Source organism: Channa argus, chromosome 15 (genome assembly GCF_033026475.1).
Source record: "Channa argus isolate prfri chromosome 15, Channa argus male v1.0, whole genome shotgun sequence".
NCBI lineage: Eukaryota > Metazoa > Chordata > Actinopteri > Anabantiformes > Channidae > Channa > Channa argus.
This window is the reverse complement of record NC_090211.1, coordinates 6,746,088-6,764,100: the sequence shown is the minus strand read 5'-3', so window position 1 is coordinate 6,764,100 and position 18,013 is coordinate 6,746,088. Positions and strand designations below refer to the sequence as shown.

The 18,013-nt window shown below is 43.6% G+C and overlaps 1 protein-coding gene across 5 annotated transcripts in view; it reads left to right on the top strand.

Moving 5' to 3' along the window:
- The window catches only part of shank1 (SH3 and multiple ankyrin repeat domains 1), a 68,535-nt gene that overhangs the window by 46,218 nt on the left and 4,304 nt on the right, over window positions 1-18,013 (top strand). For 3 of the 5 annotated variants that reach the window (XM_067476445.1, XM_067476444.1, XM_067476449.1), the window contains 9 exons: window positions 7,907-7,989; window positions 8,179-8,303; window positions 9,234-9,369; window positions 9,461-9,541; window positions 12,690-12,716; window positions 12,833-12,889; window positions 13,084-13,199; window positions 13,543-13,660; window positions 14,335-17,890. In XM_067476445.1, coding sequence (XP_067332546.1) covers window positions 7,907-7,989; window positions 8,179-8,303; window positions 9,234-9,369; window positions 9,461-9,541; window positions 12,690-12,716; window positions 12,833-12,889; window positions 13,084-13,199; window positions 13,543-13,660; window positions 14,335-17,890 — 4,299 coding nt within the window. The remainder of the gene's footprint in view (window positions 1-7,906; window positions 7,990-8,178; window positions 8,304-9,233; window positions 9,370-9,460; window positions 9,542-12,689; window positions 12,717-12,832; window positions 12,890-13,083; window positions 13,200-13,542; window positions 13,661-14,334; window positions 17,891-18,013) is intronic. The other 2 variants (XM_067476447.1, XM_067476446.1) reach the window with 2 other exon arrangements.

The window sequence follows — 18,013 nt, the reverse complement described above, 5'->3', positions numbered from 1 at the left end:
ATTATTTACGCAAAATCTCGCCTCTGCTTCTTTCTTTCCCTCGCTTTGTCTCTCTTTCTCTCTTGTTTTGTTTTTTATCTTATCATCCTTCTTTATCATTTCTTAACTTTTTCTTTCAGGTCTGCATATAATACATTTATTTTAAGCTGATCTTTCCATTTTTCCTCTCGCTTATTGTATTTTTCTCTTGCACATGTGCATATTGTAATGTATTATTAACAAACTTTTCATCATTGGTGACATGCCATACAAGCAATCCACTCAGCCATGCTAATCCACACACATGTTGTTATCCCCAAATAACACATGCATTATGAATATTTAAAGCCATGTGTACAGCAGTGTAGACAGAGCCGGCACTGTTCGTTTTGCCCGGGCAGGCATGACTGACTGAGAGCCGTCCTCACATGGTTCTGCTTTACCCGCTTTTATCACTGCATGTGGTATATCACCTATCCGTCCTTTCATCCCTCTATATTTGGACACATCACTTGACCATCTCTGCATCCCTCCATCACTTTCTATTCATTACTGCATTGCTAACCTCCCCCCTGTACTTTTTAATTTTCCTTCTATCACCCCGTCCCTCCTGTGGTGTCTCCATCTGGAGGTTAGCCAGTGTAAGGCACTCCAAAAGGAGAAACGGTTGGAGAGAGGGATGAAGAGCTTGGATATGGGAAGAAGGGCATCTAGTCTTTACAAATTAAAGGAAAAAAAGACATGGAATGTTGTTGTGCAAGCATTAGGAAGGGCATTACTGGTTGCTTTGTCAGTCGCTTGATCCACAATTTGCTCTGGACTAAAATACATATCAGAAATAATTGCGGTAATTTTGATTCCCAATTTATGTGCATATATTTATAGTCCATTGACAGTAAATCCAGATGATAGTGAAGATTTAGACTTTTTATTTAGTGTCATCAGATCAAATAAATGGATTCCTGCAAAAGCCTACTAAAATGAAAATACATTTACTGAACAAGTAAACACAGACAACGTACCTGCTAAATACCAGCGTGTTAGAACTGTTACTGTGATTATGTTAGTGTAGTGATGCTATATAGCATTTAGCTCACAAACACGTCACCTCACATACTGTAGCTCTCCTCTCTTTGATGACTTTAACCAATGGGTCAACATCTTGTTTTTTTGATAAATGCTTCACTTCAGTCCAGTATATGTCTAATGGATAGAGTCATCTATCTGCCACTCATTGATCCTCAGATCCTGTCCCACCTCACTGCCTGTTATTGACTGCTGGATATACAGTGATGCTTGACCCTTCACAATTTTCTCTATTTCTGCATACATTTGGTCTATTCCTTTATTTAGTTTGGCCAATTATAAAATCTTAAATACTGTATTTAAGTGTGGAAAAAATGTTGCATTAACAAATAAAGGTTTACAGCCAGGCGTTCACATTTGCTTGGGGGTGTTTAGCCCATTCCTTCTTATAGAACAGCTAAAAATCAGGGCTTCAACTGTATAGGATTAGGGTCAGGACTTAGACTTTGCCATTTCTTCTACTAATTTTTTGTTTTGTATGGAGACTGACTTGTGTTTTTAGGGTTATTCGCCTGCTGCATGAATTTCTGTTGAGCTTCAGTTTACAGATGGATATCTGACATTGTCGTGTGAAAAACTGCTGGTACAACTCAGTTTCCATAGCTCCATCAAGCATAGTAAGCTGTCCTGGTCCAAGGGCCCAAATTCTGATACTGCCAACACCATGTTTCAGAGATAGGAAAAGTTCCTTATACTGGAATTCAGTCATCACCAAACTAAAAAGTTCCACTTTGGTCTCATCTATCCACAGAACATTCATTCAACAGCTCTCTGGCCTTGGTGGGCTTATGAACAGTGATAATAGCCACTGCAAGAGAATCATTTTCCTGCACGGCACCTTGGGATTTCTTGTGACTTCCTAGAGTATGACCTGCTTTTGTCTTAGTTGAGCATTTCTTCCTGGGGAGTCGATCTGGTGTTTAATGTTCTCCATTTGTACATGAGCTGCCAAACAGTTGACTTGTGGAGTCCAAACCCTTTAAAAACACGTTTTTTCTTTCCAGCGTAGTGAGCATTAGTAAGTACCAGGTTACTTGTGTTTTCAAGAACCAGATTTTATTCTTTAAATAGGACAGGGCCTCATAAACTCCCTCCTGATTCACAGTATTTCGTAGCCTGATTTGTACAGGGCATGGAACAAACTCAGTAGTCACTAAGATGAATTGCTTTAACATGAAAATGTAGTATAGCCTTTATATTGACAATAATGCACGGACTCAGGGATGTGATGACTTGGGTGACAAACGACAAATAATTGGAGTGGTTTTATGTACATCTGCTATGTCCTTCCAACTCAGATGTCTTTGTGTGCATGCTGCTGCTCTTCTGCCAGCCCACATGAGACCATTTTTGCAACAACAGTGGGTCAAATAAGGACGAGTGAGCATGCAGTATGGTGGAGAGAGGCAGAGCAGCATGCCAACCACTGCCGCGTAGATTTATTGTATCATAGTTTCTTTCTAGTGGATTTGTAACATGCATACTTCAGACAAACTAATCCAGCTACAAGAGATAGAAGGCAGCTTTATAGAGTGTGTATTAAGTTTGCTGATAGTACGAGTGTAGTATAAAGTTAGAATTGCGGATACCTGTAAACATACAATCATGTGGACCTTCTGTCTGGATGCTCTCCTGCTTCCTCTCTTCTCTCTCTCTCATCACATGTGCATGCACACACACATAAACACACACGCTGTACACATAGAATCGCAGCGGCATATTCTAACATGCAGGGAGACAAACAAAAAGGCACAAACATCAGAGAAGAGATGACAAGAGCTGTGATCGTCCTCGAAAGCGAGAGGGAGACAAGAAAGAAGGAGAGAGAGAGAAAGGGAAAGGAGGGAGGGAGGGCAAGTCGACGGAGGACAGCTTCAACATACGTGGAAGGAGGCTCTGCCTAGGACATGATGTGAGTGCCTTTTTGAGAGAATACCTCTTTCTCCTCTGTCTCTCCCACTCTCCTGCTCCTCCTCTTCCTCCTTCTGCCACTCATACGCCAGCTGTTTCTCTGTCCTATCTCCCCTTCCTGTCTGCGTCGGTGCATCTACTCCCCCCACCTCGCCGCCCTCCCTCCTTTGCTCTACCGTCTCATTCATTCTTTGTTTACAGCTAATGTGAGGAAGGAGTGAGTGTGTCTGGGCATGTGTGTGTTTATGTTAACGGCTAGAAGTAAAAAAACAAAAAAAATGGGGAGTGGGAGAGGTTAGTTAAGTGTGATTTAAAGGCATGTCAGGTCAAATACAGCAGGAGAAGAACGGCAAATGAAGGCAAGCTATCTTTTGTAAGCTTTTTTGTGTAATGTTACATAATAAGAATTGGATTTGTCTTTCACCAATATGTCACATAACACCTTTGCAATCATTTGAACTTCAAGAGCCTCCCATCATTCACATCATTGTATGAATTATTCCAGATAGGATCATGCTGTATAGTAAAGATCTATCTAATTCACATCCATTTTTATGAATGGAGAGTCATGACAGTGATAGATTGGCAGAGTGAATACTATACATTTACACTATAGGGAGTGGAGGAGTGAACATAAATGTATGAAGGGGAAGATGAGGATGGAGGAAAAATAAGATTTTGTGAGGTTTTGGTGATTGTGAGTGATTGTAATAGTATGTTGATTGTACAGATACATGCATGTTTGGACCGTATGTGTGTATATGTGTTTAAGTGTGAGCTTGTGCATGAACCCCCCTGTGAACAAACTCACTCACCTCTCACTCACACTCTGTTTCTAAATTACCTAATTTCTCTCTCTCCTTTTCCTTAAGCCACCTTCCCCCCTCCCTCTCCTCCTGCTCCTCTACTCTCTCCCTCTCTCTCTCTCTTTCTCTCTCTCTCTCTCTCTTGTGTCGCAGTCACAGCGAACCATCTCCATCTCTCTCTCCCATTCCTCCTCTCTCTGTCTTAAGTATGAAGGGGCTGGGAGAGCTCGGCCCTCTCCCTTTCCCTTCTTCCATATCTTTCTCCTCCTCTTCCTCCTCTCCTTCTCCTCCTCCTCCTCTCTTGTGGCTCGTGCTCACTGCTGTCTTGCTGGAAGACGAGAAGGAGAAGGAGCAGGAGAAGGAGGAGGAGGAGAGGGAGGGGAGGAAATGGCGATGGGGGCATGCGGCGAGGAGGATCTCTCCCTCTCCCTCTCTCTCTCTTCTTCCTGGCCGTCGCTTGGCCCTGTGAATAGGAGCGTCTGGTTCATTTACAGGTACCTGCCATGGCTTTTTATACCCCTCTACCCTCCTCTCTCGCTTTCTCCCTCTCTCCCTCTAGTTGCCGGGGGTGACGGGGAGAGGTTGCATGTGGACATCATGGATGGCAAGGCATCGAATAGATAGACTGACAGATGTTGCACCACATGCTTGCAGGCGGATGTGTTTGATTTAGTGTCTCTGAATGTGAGTGTGCGTGTGTGCATGATGTATGTGTGTGAAGACGGACGGCAGTTGCTGCTGCTGCTGCACAGCCCAGTGTATGAGCAGTGCAGCCGTTCCGTGTTGCGTTGTATGAACATGTGTGTGTGTGTGTGACGTTTTCTCTCTCTCTGCTTTGGACTGTTCTCAGAACAAATGTCCTCTAGCAGTGCTGCACTGGCAGAAGTGATGCTTGCTGTTGTTACTGATGTGCAGATTGATTGCGTGTTTGCTTGTGTGCACACATGCCTATGTTTGTGTTTGTGTGTCCTGTGTGCATTGCTGGCATGTTTTTCTGTTGTCCATCAAAACGCAAATTTATGACTAATGGCTATTTGTCCTTCTCTGTTAGTTGTCTGATTGCATGTGTCCTGCGTGATGGTGTGGTGTGATTCTGTATGTTTACCTGTGTGTGTGTGTGTGTATTAGTATGTGTGTGTGAGAGAGAGGGAGGGAGAGCGACAGACTGGAAAGAGCGCATGGTGAGGGAGTTTTAACGATGCAGCATGCATGACAAGTTCCAGCTTCTCTCTGACACCTCTATGGAAGCCTGCTTGGCCAGACCTGGTTAATGCCCTGGCTTCTTACCTATGAACTATGAAACACACTGTACAATGTGCTGAATTGTGCAGCACAGTAGTTTGTACTATACCTAAGATGCTGATAACAGCATTGGGCCACTAATACTGAGGAAGCGACACTATCACCTGATGAGATGGACGTGTTTTTCTCACTGAGTGAAATAGTAGAGTCTCACAGACACCAAAACTAATAGTGTACCAAAAGTTTGTCCGTGGGAAATTAGAAACCCCTAAAATGTAAATACAGGTGATAAACTGGGATAAAAGAATAGACGCTCGAAATAGTCGCTTTATCGTCGTCTTAGAGTACACATACATTTACACATACATGTTACAATGAAATTCGTTTTGGGCTCTTAACCCATTCCCCCAGGGGCCAGGCGCCAGCGCTGAGCATCTCGCTCAAGGACACTCCTGGTGCGTGGGTTGGGATTTAAACCAGGAGACAAAAACAAAGTCTGATGGGCTACTGTACCTACTGAGCCACCAGGCCGCTAATATTAATAATGATATCCAAACTTGAATTACATGTTTAATGAATTCAATGACAACCTGTGATTAACTCCGTGACCAAATTACTGACATGAACAAGTGTTGCCTGCCATTATTTACACCCAGTTCTAAATTCCCTTAGGCTAGTTCTTGTAATAAGTTCTTGTAATATGTTTACTACTGGCTGATGAGTATCTGAATACTAACATCTGCTAATAGTAGACTGGAGGACACTCGGGGTATTAGACTGGGACAGGCACTTTTAGCCCGTTGTGATTTATTTGTTCAAAATATCATTCATATAATGATGTGCAAAAATATGATTTGTTGTCGTTTCTTGATATAAAATTTATCATGGTTGTTAAGTTCAGTACATAAACTTCAGATTTCAGTCACCTGTTGCTTTTGTGGCCTGCAGGAACACCTCAAGTACAAGGTGAATCTTGTCGAGCTGTTCCATTTGTTCACTTGGTCGTTTAAGAGTGTTTGAGATCAAGGCTGGGCAGCAGAAATGGACAGAAGAGGACAAGAATAACAAAGAGACAGAGGCTTGGCAGAGACGGAGAGCCTTTAACGCAGCCTGTGAAGAACGTGATGCACTCAGTAGACTGAATGGAAAATATCATAAGGGGGAAATGTGATTAGAAAAAAAAAATGAGTGAATGATTAGATGTTCAGAGAAAAGGAGAGAGAGCCAACGTAGATGGAAGCATGAAATTGGGCAGGACATGAGGATGGAAAAATTTGAAAAGAAGAAAAGGCTGTCAAAGGAGAGGGAGAGAGGGATGAACAGATGGAGTGGGCTGGGACTATTTTGGTTCACGATGGGATTATCAGCATGCGGTTACAGTGTTGTTGATGTTATAGCTGACACGGTGTATATGCCTCTGTGACTCACTGACTGACTGAGTGTTGGATAGCCTTTCCATTCATAACAAGACAAGAGTCGCTGACACCTTAGAGGCAGCGCTCTTCCTTCTTCCCAACTAGAAGTGGCAGATAGATATTCCTAACTGAAGTGGGAGATAATGGCCTTGTGTGTGATGTGTCGGACCTCTCAGGCGTCTGCAGGCTTCTAGAGTTGTATTACTGGGCAGACCCCAGGGGACAAAGACTCCTGGACTAAAACCTCAGTTTTATGTGACTGTTAACTTTTATGTCAGGAATACAGCTTCAAGGACATGCAAATTACCACAAAGAAACAAAAGGTGGTGGAATGGGGTGGGGTGGGTGTGTGAGATTCCGCCAACTGAGATTCATGTATCCAAATCCAACATAATAATAAATATGTTATTAACAAAAAAAACTTTAAAGCATCAAATATAAAAATATTCACACATTAGAAAACCTTAACCGTAGATTAAGATTTATATAAATTCTTAATCTGGAAAGTAACTATTTAGTAAATAGATTCTAAAAGTAAAATATAAATCTCTCTGAAAAGTATTTGCTTGTGCCATGGGACACAGTATGTATTGTCTGTTCTTTGCTGTCAGTGACTAATAGCATGCCATTACATGACTTGGCTCTGGTGTGGTACTACCCAAGCAAGTTTCCCCACGTCCAGTTCTAGCTGTTGCTGAGGCAACAAGCAGCACCATCATACTGTATATAACATGTTTCACTTAGGTCCAGTATTTTTAAAATTAAGTTGCAAAACCTGTATGTAGTATTTATCCTCTTCATTTCAATGCCATCAAATTAGACTTTTCAAAAACTCTTTAAAATTGTGATATTTTACACTATTAATACTACTGGTGTTACTACTATTTTATTAATCAATTGTTATACATTGAAACATTTAAGGCTACAAAAGTGTCTATTATAAAAGTGTCTATAGTGTTTATTAAGCTTTCCACAGACAAATACTATCATTACATATTATTATTATTATATTATTATCATATCATATTATTGGATTATTATCATTTAAAGTTTAGTAATTTATAAATAATGCTAAGCATGATTCTATTGATAATAAGTATACTCATGTATATATACAATTCACTTAATACAAACTGTATATATATATATATATATATATATATATATATATATATATATATATATATATATATATATATATATATATATATATATATATATATATATATATATATATATATATATATATATAGTTTCAAATTCTATCCAATACAATGTTTATATTACTTTCTGCACAATATGTTTTGCTGTAGCTGGGTCATGATAAAGTGACATTTAACTCTTGAAAGTTCAAATCTTGACTACCCACCATCTTAACCGTAGAGAAAGGATGCTGTGCCAATCTTCCATTACCGTCATGTTACTTCTAACTTTCTATGTTCCTCTCTTTTGTCTCCTCTCTGCAAGTGACTATATAATCAAGGAGAAGACAGTGCTTCTGCAGAAAAAAGACAGTGAGGGCTTTGGCTTTGTGCTGAGAGGGGCCAAAGGTGAGGAAGGCCAAAATAACACCCAGTTTTCCAAACATATACACTGATTTATGTTTAGTGCTTGTACTAATTAGTATTAATTATATATGACTATATATATATATATATATATATATATATATATATATATATATATATTGCATTATGTGAAATTCTATTTCAATCATATGTTTTTTATGGTGTCTCCAGCTCAGACTCCAATTGAGGAGTTCACCCCCACCCCGGCCTTCCCTGCTCTACAGTACCTGGAATCTGTGGACGAGGGAGGTGTGGCCTGGAGAGCTGGTCTCAGGATGGGGGATTTCCTGATAGAGGTACTGCTATGATTTATCACTGCCTTATGGGGGTGGATTTGATAGCACTGGGCTATTTCCTATGGTTGCCACAGATTATAAGGCTTTGGAGCAGATTCTGGTGGAAATGATGCTGCTTTTTCCATAGATATGTGTTTCCCCTTAGCTTATTCCCAAATCCATCACCAACTACCTCTGCCTATTCCCGAGTCTTGGTAACAGAAATTTGCTAATTCTGAATGAGTCTGAACAGCATAAGAGAGCAATCACTTATTCAACCTCTTCATAATCCTCTAAATGTGGGATTTTAGTGGAAACGTTTAATCTGCGTCTTTATCCAAATCCCAGCGAAAATGTTTGCTTCCAAATTATCTATTTTAAAAAGCCTTCTGAATTCACACCCAAATCTTGATCGGCACCATAAATTATTATTACTATTTATTCTATTGCCTATGGCCTCATTTTTATCACATTCCTGGGTTTTTGAAATCTGTCCACAGCTTCCACTGTACTTTTCATTTAGTAAACCTCAAAGAAGAGGTTCTGAGCACACGCACGCGCACGCAAACACACACACACAATTTACAATAATTCACAGTCAGAAACATAAGAGCAATATATTTCATACACAAAGGAATACATATGCTGGACCTAATAAAAATAACAAAAGGGCAGATCAAGCTAAAGATAGAAAGATTTCTACTGTTCTGTAAAACCTAGTATATAAATGTATAATTTCCGGCCTATACAATATGTTTGGTTAATATTTCTACATTCATAAAGTTGTAGAACCACTGGCACTTTGTATATTGTGATGTTTGTTGCTAACCTAAATGTCTAGTTTTACTTTAATATTTCTCTCTTCAATTTTTCCATCAGCCTGTTAGTTTTTACATCTAACACAAAAATTGCTGTTTTTTTAAACTCACCCACTCTGGGTCTCTGTTCCAGGTCAATGGTCAGAATGTGGTAAAGGTTGGTCACAGGCAGGTTGTCAACATGATCCGGCAAGGCGGAAACAGCCTTATCGTTAAGGTTGTCATGGTAACCCGTAACCCAGACATGGAGGAGGGTTCGAGGAAGAAAAGTAAGAGTCTATCCAATGCATCTTTAGAAGGTTATGATTCCTGATGACACTGTAAATGACCGACTACTGCTGTCTTTTCTGTTCCCTCCAGTCCCCCAGCAGAGCAAGAGGCTGAGCACCCCAGCTATTGCCCTGCGATCTAAATCCATGACTTCAGAGCTGGAGGAGATGGGTAAGAAATGGGTTTACACAAACTTCTGGATTGTAAAAAAATGAACAAGACTGCTAGGAGGATGTAGAAAATAAATAAAAGCTGAAGAGGAGAAAAAAGTTAGAGGGTAGAAATAGACTGAGATGATGAAGAATGATAGAAACTGTGAAACTACAGTGTAGGGGGTTGTTAAAGATGCTGAAAGTGTGAAGGGGAGTGGAGCTAGGGCTAAATTTAGACAGCAAGAAAGTATAGAGGGACATAGTGTACTTACTCAGCGACAGCACCAAAGTGAAAAGAAAGAAGATTGGTTACCGCCGTGGATGACGGTCTCAACGCATTTCACTGTTCTTTCAGAGGTTCCACACTGTCACTTCCAGCACCCCCACTAAAGGTAACCCCACCCCCAAAAAAGTGTCACCATTCACCTTGTGATCCTTCTCTCACTGCCCACCTCTCTTACCTCTTATTCCCCTGCACCCCTGAACTCTCCTTGGCCACCCACAGCTTTAACCCCAGCTCCCACAGCCCCTCTGATCAACACACACACGCACAAACACACACGCACACACACACACATACCTGCAAATGCTGACACTCAGCAAGAATTTGTTGCCAAGGTAACACTGCAGGGAAATGGGTGTCACCTGAGAAGAGTTTTCGGATGCCACAAACATCACAGTGTCTGATTTTAATGTGACAGCGTGCAAGTTGCAAAATAAGTCCCTCATTTGTTAAAGCCTTTTGATGAAAACGCCTTTGATTCATTTGGAAGAAATCACACCCTGGATAAAATTATTGAGATGAGTAATGTTTGAGAAAAAAGAAACAACTTTATTCCAGGTCTGTTGCTATAGTAACAGCATTATGTGTGGCTACTCTTTATGCCATCTCTATTTGAGGCAAAATAGTGGGAGGAGAGTGCATGGTGAGGGTCAGCGCCCCCATTTGCAGATCAGAATGTTGGCCAGTGTTTTATTGGTAATTGGCTTTTACCTTCTAAACACTTATGGTGCTTGCTGTCTCTGTCTTTGACCATGCTGAGCATCTGAACATGACCAGTGAGTGGTTGATGATGTGGACCTGCTGGAGATGAAGCTGCAAGGTCTTGTCAGCTGGTCTCAGATCTGCTTTTAATACTTTCTCTCCCAAACAATGAGGGAGTCTTGTCCAGCCCTTTAGACAAAAGCGACTATACTGAATCGTGTGCTGTTGCTAGTCAGGATCTGACTGAAATTGATTCTGAGTATAAAATCAGCCTTTTGCTTTATCCCTCTCCCATCTCCTCCCCTCACCTGCCTTCTCTGTGTCGTGTGAAAACACCTGAACACACAAAGCATGAGCACCCATTCTGAAATGCAGGAACTGGTTTCCTGATCCCTTAACAAAACTTCACCCACACAGAACTGCAATCCAGTGCTCACTTTATAGTCACTGTTTAAAGTTATACTGCACAGAACAAACTGGATCTCAGTACACACAGTGTCACTCCAATAATCAATCAACTACAATGTGCATTTTAAGACAATGATATATTTCCTGTTAATAATGGAAACCACTTGTTTTTTACATTGTGGAATACAATGTAAGAATTGGCAAGAAGATTGCTATGTGGGTTGAAGAAAATTAAACATAAATCTACTATTCCTCCAGGAAAAGTGAAGCAAATAGCTACATCCTCTTTGTAAAGGACGTCATTGAAAAAAAAAAAAAACAGTCAGTCTTTTTGGTTTAAAATCAAGTAGACTTATCAGATTATCATCGTGCCAAGTTATCAAAAAAAAAAAAACTGATTAGATACATACAAATATAAAAATATAAACTAGTATCACTCCAATATGAGCTTATTGCAGACATTTCGGTATCATGCACGTGTTGGTGCATAAGTAACAAGAAATTGGAGAGCACAAATGGCAAACTGGATTTGAGGTGATTTAGTGTCACCATTGCCGAGTTTGTCCATGACAGAGCACTCAGCTCATTCTAGGTGACACTTCTTTGAAAAAACAAAACAAAAGAAAATGCAGTTGATCTAAGTAAATGTTTCTTGGTAATGTGATATGTTACGGTAGTTGTGATAAAGCTGAAGTCCCTTTTAATAATATCAGCATCAGCCTCAGATATTCAGTGCCATATGGACACATTACATAATCCTAAACTTTTTAATAAAAGATTCAGTTTGAGTCATTGTTTCTCACTTTGACATGTGGTTACACAATTTGCAACCAGAACGTAGATCCTCACTGCTTGTGCCCACTTCTCAGTCAAGTTGAGATTAGCACAATGTGTGATGAAGCCAGGTCAACCTCTTCCATATGCTCATTCAAATGCATCAGAATTAATTTAGCTGTGACGCCTATTAAAGTATCTCACCTCTGTGATTGGTGCAGTGCTCCAGTTCACCTACAAGTCATGCTGCAAGACAACAAGGACATCACATGGAAGTGATCCTGCAGTGCACTTGAAGTCCACCAATTGTCTTTTCACAATGCTAATTTCACTCTCACTTAAACATGTTGTCACATCTGTTCTGACAAAACTAAAGGATTCGTGCAGCATAGACGTAGCTAAAAATTTTAAACCCTTACATGATTAGACATGAAAACTTGGTTGAATTGGGCTCAATAAACTATTCATTATGAAATATAATGGCCTGAATATAAGGCAGATAACCCTATTCTGGTCCACTGCACATACAAACTCTGTGACAACCAGTGGAATCAAACATTAAAAGGTCACCTTTAATTCCTCCTCTTTAATCCCCATGTGGACTGTTCATTCATTTAACCTCTAACTCTGTCTTTTCTTTGTCTCCTTTGTCCTCACTTTGCCACTGACGGGATCTTAACCATTTCACAGTGGAGAGAGGTGGGAGTCAGTTTCAGGCTAATGTCACATTTGTGTGTGTGTGTTTTTTCAAGCATTGGAGAGAGTAACTGCAAGCACCATACTGTATGTGTGGACAGCATATTTACTGTAACATAAGTGAGCACGCTTCAGCTGTCTTGAAGTGTGGGCGTGTTGTATGTTTTTTCCATCGAAGATCGAAAAGCCTGGAGAGGTGACTCGGTTTGTCAGGCTCAGGGGAATATGATTAGTATTCACTGTAACAAAGCTTTTGCACTTTTACTCCTGCCAAAACTAAAGTCTCCTTTTGTCCTCCTTCCAGCTGCTACCCCTTGGAAAAAAAAATCAGGTATGCTCTGGTACACTCTTGCTTAAGACATTGTATTTATGTCTGTCCAAAATGACTTGGCAATCGTAGCTCAGTCACTTAGTGAACTTTGTTTCTCTTTTTTGTTTTTTTCCCAGAATTCGAATCCGCACAAGCTACAGAGAAGAAGAGGACAGTCTATCAGATGGCTTTGAGTAAGGGAGCTCATGTTTGTCAGTGGATGTTTCCTGAATCTCTTCCTCTCTTTCTCATCCACCTTCATCAAGTGTGTCCCTTTTCGCACAGTTTCCCTCATTTTGTTGCTGTCCATTTTTCTGTTTCATTGCTGTATGTCCTCTTCCCTCTCTTTCTTTCTCTCTGTCTCTTTCTCTCTCTCTTCTTCTCTTAGATAAACTAGATGAAATTCTTGCAGCAGCTCAGCAGACCATTAGCACCAATGATGCACCAGGGACACGGGGACAGGGGCCAAAGAGGGACAGGGGGCGAAGTTTCTATGGCAATGAGGTGTGTGTTGTGAAACTTCCTGTGGTACAGCAGTTTTACTATATGTCCTGAAATGTGTTTGTTTCTTGTGTTGAATGGGTCCATCATCAGATTGAGAAGTCTACGTATTCCATTTGATGTGACTTGCTGTAAAAGACATGGAACACAAATTATGAAATGTCAAATGAACTACGTTTTAATTTAAAATTTCCACCCACTCCTACGTCAAAAGGTTTGAGATCCCTCTGAACTTGTGTCATAGTTCTTTACAACAATGTAAAAACACCCTACCCTCATGTGTATTATTGACTCACATTGCTCTCACATTGGTGTGTTCACATGCTCTTTGTTTTTACCATTTCAGGCAAATTTTGGGGATCAGTCTGGGATGATGTCATCAGGGTTGGGCCTTGGCTATGACCGCGGACAGTACACCTCAGGTCATGCCCCACAGCATGGTATGCTGCGGCAGAAATCCATCGGTGAGGCTGTCTGTTTTTTCTGTCTGCCCCTCTGTCTGCCTGTGTGTCTGTCCTCTTGACCAGAGGTCAGTGTAGAGGTCTATACTGTTCGGACGTATTTGTCTGTTGCCAGCAATGTCCTGTCTGTGGCCAAAAATTTGTGCAATTTTTACTATATCTGTAGCTGTATACTTAATACATATAACTATATCTTTGTTGTGGTGTAAAAATCAGTATGTTTGTCTTCTAATTATTCTTCTTATTACTATTTGTTATATAATATACTATAAGTGTTACCAATCTCCTTGTTTTTTTCTGATGGGTTGTTTTCTGGTATGTTTCTGATAAAGCTTTAATAACTCTCCACTTAAATAGTTGTGTGATGTCTGCAGACTAATAGAACCAGCGCTGCTGTGTACTGCTGTCCAGCTGATACTTGTTTGTGAAGAATATAGCACTAATTCACTTACATACTAACAGACAGAAAAATTGAGGACAGACTTTTTGGCAGGTATGGGCAGGCAGATTTCGACAGACACTCTCATAGATTAACCTCAGCTTTCCTTTTTTCATGGTCTATTTGCTCTTCCTCCCCTAAAACATTTCTTCTTTCCTTGCTCATCTGCCTCTCTTACTCCATCTGTACATCTCTTTTTCATCCTGTTTTTTCTCTGTTTATAAATGCTGAACTGCAGGTGTCCCTGAGGAGGAGAAGCAGTTTTTGCATCCTCCTGCCATGAAGTTTGCCCGTAGTCTGTCGGTGCCAGGCCCAGATGACATCCCCCCTCCTCCCACCACTGCTCCCCCAGATCCTCCATTCTCCTCCGCTCCACCACTAGGTTGGAGAGCTAAGTCATCCCAGCAGCCCGCTGTCTCTGTGTCCCACTCCACATCCACATCTGCACACTACCAGCCCTACTCCCAGGCAGTGCACTTCACCCATGGGGGCAGGGAGAGAGCAGGTGGTCCCAACACTGGACCTAGTGGTACAGCGGTTGAACACACAACTTCATATGCACATGCAGCTGCCCACACTGCTCAAAGCAGGACTGCTTCACGGAAGGTTGCCTATTCTGGGGAGCCTGTTGGAGCTGGCATAGGAGCTGGTGGAGGGGCAAAGGCAGCAGGTCTTAGGAGAGGCTACAGCACAGCTGTCCCCCCATCCAGCATTGCCACTGTAATGCCCCAGCAGCAGACTACCCAGAGTCAACCCCAGCGAGCAGACCGTGGTGCAGGAGGAGCTGGAGCAGGGGGTCCTAAAGGAGGGGCCCGGAGAGGTAAAGGCCCTCTGGTGAAGCAATCCAAAGTAGAAGACCTGCGTATGGGTCAGGGTACACTTGGGGGCAAGGGCTCGATGGAAAAAAGCTCTATCCCCATCCCCACCATAATTGTCAAGGCCCCCTCAACCAGCAGCAGCGGACGGAGTAGCCAGGGTAGCAGTGTGGAAGCTGATGCTCCTGGACCAGGGGAGACAGAAGAGACCAAAACACCACACGGTCCTCCACCTTCCACTCCTGCTCCACAGCCCCCTGCCCCACCCTCCATACCAGCCCCACCACCTCCATCTTTGCCTTCTATGCGAGCCCAGGATAACCTGGACTATACCAGCCAATTTGGGGCTGCGATCGTTGGTGCAGCTCGCAGAGACAGGGAACGGTTTCATGAAGCCCGCAGAAAAAGTGCCTCCCTGTTCATGTCTGCCGAGGAGGATGTGAGCCTTGGGGGAGTGAGTGATGGAATAGGAGGAATAACAAGGACTCAGGTGTCGCAGCAACAGCTTAACACGCAGGCTGAAAGTTCATCGACACGGCTGCGCCCATCAAAGTCTATCGACGAGGGCATGTTTTCTGCGGACACCTATATACATCACACCCGCAGTATGCCTCCAGCCTTTGGTCTACCTGAGTACTCCTCACCTGCCCTGGACTATCAGCCCAAGTCTGTGCCTACTGACTTATACACAGCGGCAGGAAGGCAGCCAGCACCCCCAACTACAACCACCTTCATTCACCCTCTAACAGGAAAGGCTCTTGACCCCACATCCCCACTAGGCCTCGCCCTGGCTGCCAGAGAGCGAGCTCTGAGGGATGACAGTAGGTTAAGGAGGGGAACCGAGCATCACTTCACCCGCCAGATGTCGAGTGTGGTGTTTCCTTCATCTACTGCCAGTACTCAGCCAGTGTCATCTGCCGCTCAGACCTCCAGCTCCTCCTACCTGGTTACATCATCTTCTCTGGCTGCCACGACACCCACTGTTGGCCGCCCACCCTCACCCAGAATCCTTAGAGGAGTTGGTAGTGTGTGGGGTGAGGAAGGCAGTGGAGGAGAAAGGGAGCGGGAAGGAGGAGGGGCAAGAGAGGGGTTGAGAGTACGCTTCTCAGAGGACAAAACGGTCCACACACACCACTACCAATCTCAGCCATATCAGCCAACCTACAAAGAGAGAGAGCGGGAGAGGTCAAGGGAACGTGAGAGGGAGATGTCTAGAGAAAGAGAGAGAGACAAAGAGAGAGAGGGTTACATGAGGAGAGTGGAGCAGGCTGCTGCAAATGCAGCAGCTGCTGAAAGCTCCGCTCAGCATGTATCCCAGTCTCAGCAGCCTCGCAGGCCATCTTTTCTCAGGATGGAAAGTCAAACTGATGCCTATATCTTGTCCCTCACCCCTCCCTCTCCTCCAGCTACCAGTATCCAGCAAACAGTGAGCACTACTGGGAGTACTGGGAGTGGCCTGATGGTTCTTCCTCCTCCTGCTCCCTCAGTTGATGCAGATGATGAGTTTGTCTACGCAGACCCCCTTCCGCCTCCATTAGAGTTTGCTAACAGCTTTGACAGGGGAATATCAGGGTACTCACAACGTGGGATGCACCCCAACAGCCTAATGTCTCGACAACAGCAGGTTCCACCTCCTCCACCCCCTCCTCCACCTCCACCTCCCCCTCTCCCCCCAGCCCAACAAAAAGAAGCATTTGCAAGTGGATATCCTGCTCATACACCCCTGCCCTCACCTCAGGCAGGGGACTCCACTGCATCCAGCCTCACTTCTTATGACAGTGAGGTGGCCAACCTGACTCAGTCAGCTCCCTCCCCCTCCCAAACATCACCCAACCCCCCGCCCCCTTCCTCGCCATCTACCCTGCAGCCCACTTCAATAGCTGGACCTCCACCTCCCCCATCCGTCTCACCACCTCCTCCTCCTGGATCCTATCACAGACCTTTCTCCATGTCCCACCCTCACCATCTTTATAACAGCACTCACACTCCAGGGCGCTCTTCCCCCACACCGCCTCCGCACACAGTTGCGCCACCCCCTGCATACCGTGGTCCCCCAGTGCCCTCCTCCATTGCTGCCACCTCTGCTCCACTTCGGGGCTCAGCCTCCCATACCATGACCGTTACCTGTGCCGCTCTGACCACCACTGCTGCCACTACAACAAGCACCTCCACTCAGCTCTACCAGGAGCACTCGCACATTACACATACATCTTCCACCACCATCACAGGGAGCCGCAGGACGGGGGAACACCATCGTCATCCCCCTGCTACTAAGAAGGGAGAATCCCAGGAGACAGTTGTAGACTCTGGGATTGAAGAGTTGGACAGTCGCAGCAGCAGTGACCACCACCTAGACAGCATCCTTGCTCTAAGCGGTGCTGGTGTCCGAGGGGACAGGATGGATCGTGGGGAGAGAGGAGTTGGAGCTGGAGGACGGACCGGAGAAGGTGGAACTGGAGAAACAGAAAGAGGAGGAGATTTTCTGGAGTCTTACATGAGCTACTTAGATGGACAAACATTTGAGATGCAAAATGCCACAGCAGCAGCCTCCACCTACCCAAAAAGCAGCAGGTTCAGGGACGGAGCTCGTGCTGGTGATCTGCAAAGACAGACCAGCACTGCTCCTGCATCCTTTCATTCCCACAGACGAAGAGATGAACAGGAAGAGGATGAGGTTGAGGAGGTACTGGCAGATGATGACAGTGGACAGGATGGGTACGGAATGAGGGACATGCAGAATTTGGGACGTCCTACTTCGCCGTATTTTGATCGACCACGCACTCCTGAGATGAAGCCTCTCTGGGGCGAGGGGCAGATGACAGGTGATGGAGGAGGCCAGGCTGGGACACTTTTAGAGAGAAAGAAGATTTACCCACCTGCATCCAGTATGAAGCCCAGCATCATCAATGAGCTGAGCAGCAAACTGCAGCAAAGAAGCAAGGACAGCTGGAGCAGCCAGAGACCTCTGAGCAGACACAGGTACACATCTGTAAAAATGTGGGTCTTTTGCTTCTCAGTGTCATGCCATGACCCACATTTTTTGTTGCTATGCATAACATTGTCTTGCTTTTTATGCCTTTTGTGAAAAACTGTCTATGTCTA